The sequence below is a fragment of the Drosophila montana genome, unplaced genomic scaffold (genome assembly GCF_035044405.1).
Source record: "Drosophila montana isolate Dmon_TW-CO22-7 unplaced genomic scaffold, ASM3504440v1 contig_3626_1, whole genome shotgun sequence".
Taxonomy (NCBI): domain Eukaryota; kingdom Metazoa; phylum Arthropoda; class Insecta; order Diptera; family Drosophilidae; genus Drosophila; species Drosophila montana.
The window spans coordinates 88,806-97,500 of NW_026998511.1; the positions used below are offsets into that span (position 1 = coordinate 88,806).

Here is an 8,695-nt window from a genome sequence, read left to right on the forward strand (position 1 = left end):
GGCAGCCAGTCAATCAGCCACTCAATCAGTGAGGCAGTCATTCAGTCGGTTAGTCAATTCAATCAGTTTGCCAATCAATCAATTAGTCAATTAGTCAGTCAGCCCGTTAAAAGGTTAATCAGCCAAATAACCACTCAGTCAATCTGCTAACAATTCAATCACTCAGTCACTCAATCAATCAGGCATTCAAAAAGTCACAAAGTCAATCAGTTTGATTGAGTGAATCAGTTAGGAAGTCATTCAGTCAGTCAATCACTCAGTCAATTGATCAGTCATACAGTCGATTAGTCAGTCGGTCCATCACTCAGTCAGTCAATCAGCCAAATAAATGATTGATTGTGACAAAAATTGGATGGACCAACATGAAAATGAGGTTCACGAACCAAAGCTCAAGACAAAATTGTGTTGGGTAGGTTTACCGCTTATTGAAGCTGGGTGCAGGGTATCAATATCACTTTACACACACACTATCATGTGTGTGTGTGCGTGTGTGTGTGTGTGCACAAATGCATTTTGGTGCGTGGCCTTATTGGCCAGGCTGAGCCAAATGCGGAATTGGACTCATTGTGTACGTGCGGCGATTTGTGTGCTTCGGCAGAGCCAAAAGCAACAACGAACTCAGAGGCTAAGCTCGAGTGTGCCGCATTGGCTAAATGATGGACTACGACATACCCTATGCGCAAAACGAAAGTTTAGTTGGCGATGTAGCTGAGCTAAACACATTTGACACTTCTTAAATATTTGGATTGATTGCCAGATAAATGAATATATATAAATACAAATAAAAAGATATTTGATTGATGAATATATATAGAAAACTGAGAAGATATTTGATTGATGAATAAAGATATATAGAAACCTGAGAAGATATTTGATTGATGAATATATATAGAAATCTGAGAAGATATCTGATTGATGAATATATAAATATAGAAAACTGAAAAGATATTTGATTGATGAATATATATAGAAACCTGAGAAGATACTTGATTGATGAGTATATATAGAAAAGTACGAGGATATTTGATCGGTGGTTCGGCTTGTAAATTTGGTTTTCTTTCAAGTTAATTATTCTTTTAATTTATGTAAGTCCAATATAGGGTATTAAGTCTTCGGCATGCCAAAGATAGACGTTCTAAATGGTTGTGAGAGTGAAAAACTTGAAAGTTAGCTACATCAAGTAGCTGGGAATTCCTGCACTAGCCTGATACTCGAGCTTGGCTCTGAGTAGCGCCTACCCGGTTGCATGACTTTGATTTTGCAGGGTATAAGAGCAGCAGCAGCAGCAGCCAGCCAGCCAGCCAGCCAGCCAGCCAGCCAGCAACAATATGAAACCTTCATTAGCGAGCAGCTAGCTGGAACTACTGCAAGGAGGGCAGGATTTGGGTGGATTGGTTAAGGATTGCAGCCAGGAGGCAGAACTTAGGCAGACAATCCGGGCGGCAGGTGGCAGGCGGCAGGTGGCAGGTCGCATTGAAAACGCTTCCGGCCATACAAATTGTACGTGAAACGTGAGAAATTAATTTTCAAGGTGCTCGCCAGTGCGCTGGAATGGCCATCAAAGTCGCAACCGGTTCGATCTGGCGTTAACCAGACACACACACACACACGCACACACACACACGCACACCTGTATACACCTGGTCTTTAATCAAGCAAAAAGTGAAATTTTGCAATTTGCTGGCCCCCAAATTGGGCCCGACTGCAAATTGGGCGCTATCTAAAATTGGAGTCATCGGACCTTGGCCAGTTTTCGATTTGAACAAACATTAGCTATGTTCGTCGTCTATATAATTGATCCGTTAGAGTGCTCCGTTATGCGTAAAGGGATCTACTTGAATGAGTCGCATATCGATTGTTATCGATAAATATGTAAATAGGAGAAGTTATAAACTTGTGCTGCGTTTGGTAGAGTATTTAGTTTCCCGTACGTTCAGACGAATGAGATATATATAAATTTTAATGAGTCGCATATCGATTGTTATCGATAAATATGTTAATAGAAGAAAATATCGATAAGAAGTTATAAGCTTGTGCTGCGTTTGGTGGAGAATATAGTTTCTCTATCGTTCAGATGGATTAGATATATATATATATATATATATATTTCGATGAGTCGCTTATCGATAAATATGTAAATAAGAGAAAATATCGATAAGAAATATATGAACTTATTCTGCGTTTGGTAGACGATAGGGATATATACATAAATGTATATGTATTTTTGTATGAGTCGCTTATCGATTCTTATCGATAATATGTAAATATGAAATATATCGATAAGAAAATAAGCTCTTTCTGCTTTTGGTGGACTAAAAAGTTTCTCGGATCATAAGGATGAGAAACATATAAACAGACTGACATACCCAAATCGGCTGAGCTTCCCTTCCTGATCAAGAATATATATATCATATGTGTTCGCTTGGGAATTATATGTATATATTTAAAATAAGAGGAAAATTACCAACTAAAAATTTGGAGTAGAAATTGAAATGATTTTTTTTGCCACTCAAAGAGCGTGTATATCATTTTTATTTTTGTTCCATCTTAATTAAGTTTTATTTCAATTTAAATTAATCAAATCAATCATAAATTTCAAATTGATTTGTTCGTACTTTTTTTTTTCTTCTATCTATTTATGCATTGGTCAAGAGCAAGGCAAACGCAAGCAAAGCATGCCAGAAATGTGTTAAAGGGCGCCGAGGGTGGGAAGCGGGGGTGGGCGGGGACAAATGGCGAATGTGTGCGTGCGTGTGCGTGTGCGTGTGTCTATTTGGCATATGCATGCAAAGAAATGTCAAAATTCAATTTAATGCTGCCGTAACGAAAATCTGTCAGCTTGCAGCCCAAATAATGTCAAAGCCATACACACGCACACACACACAAATAATACACGTACACACAGTCACAAAGTATTGCACACACACACACACACACACACACACTCCCATTCGCACAAAGGGACTGCGCTAGCGTCTGTCAGAGGCAATTGTGGCTGATTTGCGCTTTTTTTTTTGCTTGACTTTGACTCAGAAAGTAGAAGCAGAGGCAGCAACGGCGACGGCGACAGCGGCAAAGATAAACGGTAAATGCGCTCACTCTCCAACTATTTAACGCACTGAGTTAAAGAGTGAGAGAGAGAGAGAGAGAGCATGTTGTTGTTGTTGCTGCTGCTATTGAAAGGGTTCGACATTCGACTGCGCGTCGCTTTGACGTTGACATGTCAAATGATTTTCACAAAAGCAGCGCAGCTGCCAGCTAAAGTGAAGCTCTTACAGCAAGCGCAAGACGTTGCGATAAAGCGACAGCTGCTGCACTCGCTGCAGCGGCAGCGGCACCGGCAGCGGCAACGTCAGCGACAAAGCGACAGCTGGCATTGAGCATCTGATGGCCGCGGGCAGCGAAAAGCTGTGCGAAACGCTTTTTGAGCGCAATGTGCAGGTACTTTTGCGAGTTTTGCAGATCAGCTAGTTGCTATCCCTCACTCTCTCCCCCCCCATCTCTCCCACGCTCTGGGAATATTTACAGTTGAGCTGTCTGTGTTGGGTGAGCTTATAAAATGAATAGAAATAGCAGTAAATAAAAACGAGGGAATAAACAATTATGTATATTGATAGGGATTGAGATAATAATAAGAAAAATAAGAATTTAAATGTATAACAATAATAATAATAACAATAAAATTAATCACATAAAACTAATAAAAATCGTTTTATTATAATTACCCAATACAAGTCTGTTAACTGTATAACAGTTTTTTTTTATATATGCGCACAAAAGTATGCTAAAAAGTCGTTGCCTTATTTACGTATTTCATGTAGTCATTAATATTAAAGCATGCAAAAAAAAAAAAGCATTTGTTGCGCTTATGGTCGGTCCACTGTGCTGAATAAAGCGCTGCCTTTTCACTGTTTTCTGATTTTAAGAAGCGACTTTTTATGTTTTTCCCGTTCTTCTGATTCGCCCATGTGTGCGTGTGCGTGTGTGTTTGTGTGTGTCACATTTTTAATTCCGGCGCTTACATGTGGGGGCGTGGCAATAATGGGCCGCGGCAGCATTGAAGTGGTTAGCTGGCAGCAGAGGGGGGGGGGGGGTTGGTTATGGGAGGTGTCTGCGCTGTTTATTTGACTGTTATGAGCGGAAATCCGAGTGCTTTGACTTTTGAGAATTAGCTATTGTGATAACATTTATGTGTGTGCGTGTGCTTCAACGCACTTAATTGGGCAAGCGATTGCCTGACTTGCTTACAAATGCGGATGCGAAAACGTGCGACAGGCTAAAGAAGCGGCACAAAAGCAGAAGCCAAAAACCAGCGGCACGCACACGCACACAATATATATGTGCGTGTGTGTGCGTGCGTGAATATTGCATGCGATAAATTATTTTAAAGAGCCTGGCTTCCCCCCCCCCCCCTAACTTCTCACTCCGCGTTAGCCCTTTGCATCTATTTATTGTTGCGCGCGGCATCAGTTTTAATATTGTTACGAATTTTATTTACGCGCACAAGAAAAAAATGCTTATAAAATGCTCATGACATGCCCGCCCCAGCCCGCCTCCCGCCTTTCCCCCGTCGCCACGCCCCCTCGCCACAAGCCCCTCGGCGTTTACTGTTACGGCCCGTCAAACGTTTTCATTAATAATTGTTGCCTTTGTTTTTGGCATTTGTCGGCGGTTTTGGCGGCTACTCAAATAAAATTTATTGTTTCTGATATTTCTTTAGTCATTATTATTACGCACATTTATTATTTATTATTTATTTATTAATTTGTTTTACATGCGGATTATGCGGGCCGTGACAAAACACACACACACACACACAGACACACACACACAGACACACGAGCACAATTAACGTTTGAACGAACTGCGCACAGTGGGACCACAGCACAAATATGCAGTGAAAATAACTTGTATGCGTTTGCTCATGAATTTCGTTTATTTCGATTTCGATTCATCGAAAATCAAGTCTGCTCTAGTCGCAAGTTGTAGTTTCCGATATAAACAGATAATGGGCATGTCCTTCTCTTCTTCTTTATGCCTCATACTACGGGCAAAGGGGCTGACGTGATTAACTTCGGTGTTTTTAAAGTCCGATCTCCGGGGTGTTGGTTTGGGGTTCACCGAGGTCGCATAATATTCAATAGTTATTCCCAAACAACCAAGATAAAAATCGATTTTTATCGATAACATAAATAAGTGACTGCTAATTTGTTTATACCACACAAGAAACCATGCGATCCAGCTCGAGTAAGTAATTTAGCTCTTAAAATTTTCGAGTTATTCCCAAAAAATTCCCTCTCAAAATCGATATTTATCGGTAAATTGAAAATGGGAGTAGATACTCGAAACTCGCTTTGAGAATGGAATAAGTAAAATATTTGCAATCTGTATGTCATATAGGAAGCTACATACCAAGTTGGGCTTGCCTAGCTCTTGTAATTTTTTTTATCGATATTTATCGATATATTCAAAATGAAAGATATCGATAACAGAAAAAAACAATAAGCTCGTTTTGTGCATGACTTTAGTTGACAACAAATGCAACGGCAATCTAAATTTCGCCTGTCAACTTTAACCGCTTGTCAAGCCATTTGACACGAGCTCCACAACATCGTACACCAAAAGCCTCAGGCAGACACAAAGCAGGCGGCGTCTCGCACTTCAGTTGAGTTTGTTCAGTTGCCAGCTTGTTGTTCAAATTGTATTCAGTCCAAGTCCAGTGAGAGAGCTGAACACAACGAAAATCATTTAAACAACAACAAAAAAAAACAAACTAAAAAAAAGTCATTGTGCTTTATTTATATATTTTGTAAAGTCACTTGGGCGAAAATCGTAATAAATTGAACAAGCTGCGCTAAATAATATATATATAAATATTTTATATATAGATCATATATTGTTTACCAGCCCAGCCCCACTCAATATGAGCAGTAAGTACGAATCGGAATCGAATCGAATCAAAACGAATCGAATCGAATCGAATCGAAATATCGTGAAATATCGTTTCTGTTTCGCAGCAAAAGCTCAGGATATACAAGGACCACCACTTGCTTTCGAACGTGATCCGGCGTGTCCATTATCAGCCGTACCCAGCGCCGAGTCGGAGCCGCCAGTTGATATATTGGACATTGATCGGCCCTGCAAAGATAACGATATCGGGCCCGTGCCGCTCGATAACTATACATTCAGCGAGTCGGACAAGCACGACGTCTGTCTGCAGAGTCGCCGCGACTCGAGCACCAATCCGGATCGCCCGTATTCGCTGAACAACATGGACCCGGAGCCGGATCTAAAGGAGCCCCTCGGCCCCTGTGGCGATTATGTCGAACAGTCGCATACGCCGTGCATCAAGCTCGATAACAAGGATAACTTCTATTCGCGCAATCCGATAACTGGCTCCGGACTGAACGGCGACGGTGTCGGCGGTCTCAAGCCAAAGAAGCTCAAGAATCGAGGTTGGTTTATTGCATCATATAGATATATACATATATATATATATATATATATATAATCTAGAGACGATACGATACTGGCACAGAGATGGGCGAGGCATTTCGCGATATATTCAAATGCCGATACTCATTGTTCGTCTGTTATACGTAGAGCGGGGCTTATTATATTCCTACTCATTTTCATCGAATCGATAAATATCGATTTTGATAAATCGTTTTTGAGCCTTAGCCGAAAATTGATGGAGCTAGATGCCTTGTGATGCCATTTACAAAGCCTCCTCCCATTTTCATAATATCGATAAATATCGATTTGGGTAGTTTGTTGTTTTTAACATAGCTCAAAGATAGATATATACACAAGTTGAAAGATGGTTTTCGTAAAGTACATACAGATAAGGAATATATATAATGTTCCAATGTTTGTAGTATCGATAAATATCGATTTTGGTAGCATCTTGTTTTTTAACATAGCTTGCAGATAGATAAATAGACAACTTGGTATATAGGTTTTCGTAAAAGTATATGCAGTTAAGGAATATTTCAGGGAGCTTTTCCCAATTTAGTATCGATAAATATCGATTTTAAGACACGGTAGTTTAACCATAGCTCGAGAAGTATTGGACCTTCATGTACCAAACTTTGTAGCTAGGTACTCGTATACCTTATACAGACTATAGATATATTACCCTCTATATAATCTTCGTCATATCGAAGAACAATGGGGATCGCTTGAAATACCGTCGCCTATCTCGTAAACGGCTTGAATTCGTCGCAGCATCTATTTATTTAATTTTCTTTCGCCATTTATTTGACACTTTGTAGAGGGCAATCCAGTTACTGGAGAGGGTTATAAGCCGGGTGCAACTGATTTTATACAGCCGGCGATTAAGGAGGGCAGCCAGCCAATGAATAGCAACAACAATGGTAATCGTGTTCCACCCGGCGGCTATTCGTCGGGTCTTTGGTAATTTGTACAAATTTTCGCCAGCCCTGCAAACCAACACGTTCAATATAACAAAACGCATGGAAATTATATATATGTATAGATTGCAAACGGGAGCGCTTCCCTCACTCTCCGCGATTTGCATACCTTGAGGTTCAGCAAGCTGCAGCAGAGCAAAAAACACGAAGGATAAGACAGCTTTCAAAGGACGAGCTGTTCCACACAAACCAAAAAAAAAAAAAAAAAAAATACCGAAAATACTGAAAATACCAAATACTACAATAACAAAGGCAGAAAATTATCGATATCTGCTAGCGGAAATATTCCGAAAAAAAATACTAAAATTATATTTTTGCCAAGAAAATACCACTTAGCTCACTGCCAGCCAATTTGACACTGCAAATACTAAGCACAACAAGGAACATTCAAAACGAAGAAAATACCAACTCTTCTTGCCAGGAAAGACAAGAAAGACAAAACTAAGTTTTCGACGGGCCGTTAACACTAAGAAAATACTAAAGACTTAGCTCTTCTAGACCATAATATACCAAGTTATGTTTGTGACAAGAAAAAACAGTATTATAAACAGCGTTAACGACAGTCTGACTAGAAATACCGAAAATACTTAATACCAAAAATACTAAATTCCAACTCTTCAACTCTGCCAAATATATTTAAAAACTGCGTCAACCACGAGCCGCTCACTTAATCTCTCTAGCCGAATCAACAAAAAAATACAAAAAATACTAGTTTATATTTTTGCCAGAAAAGACATCAGAACATCAGAAGAACTGCGTTTACCGTGAATTGCTCAATAAAATACCAAAACAATCTAAATCAGTTAAGAAAAAGTAGAAAAACTTGTCAACAAACAAAAATACTAACTTTATATTTTTGACAAAGCAAAACACAAGCGTTTACGACGAGCCGTTTTACTCAAAATACTAAAACATGGTGCTACAGAAAATACCATACCAAGCGAAATGCAATAAAAATGATTCGTGTTTTAAGCCGAAATACTTTTAAAAAATACTACATTTTACACGCACATACAAGACCGAATTTGTATAACACTTTTATCAGTCGTTTTCTTGCACTTCAAATCAAGCTATATCCACAATTCTAGCAGCTTTACACCCCCAACTATCCTCCTCTACACACAATACTCTACCCTCCGATTTATATATATATATATATTTATATATATTTATATATATGTATTTATGTTTTATAATGTTTTATATTGCCAGATAAATAAAATACGTAAAGGAAAATAATGTGTACCACTTGGTTTGGGCTG

General features: G+C 39.2%; 1 protein-coding gene across 1 annotated transcript; it reads left to right on the forward strand.

Annotated features, from left to right (window-relative positions):
* The first annotated feature begins 5,731 nt into the window (after window positions 1–5,731).
* Window positions 5,732–7,614, forward strand: LOC135435554 (microtubule-associated protein Jupiter-like). The gene is made up of 3 exons (XM_064692680.1): window positions 5,732–5,930; window positions 6,018–6,455; window positions 7,275–7,614. The coding sequence occupies exons 1-3, from the start codon at window positions 5,924–5,926 to the stop codon at window positions 7,418–7,420; spliced, it is 591 nt and encodes a 196-aa protein (XP_064548750.1). The 5' UTR covers window positions 5,732–5,923; the 3' UTR covers window positions 7,421–7,614.
* Window positions 7,615–8,695: the final 1,081 nt, after the last annotated feature.

Excerpts from the sequence above, each read along its gene's own strand:
- LOC135435554 (XM_064692680.1), top strand. Across the intron at positions 6,456-7,274 it reads AAAGAAGCTCAAGAATCGAG|AGGGCAATCCAGTTACTGGA; the intron begins GTTGGTTTATTG and ends GACACTTTGTAG.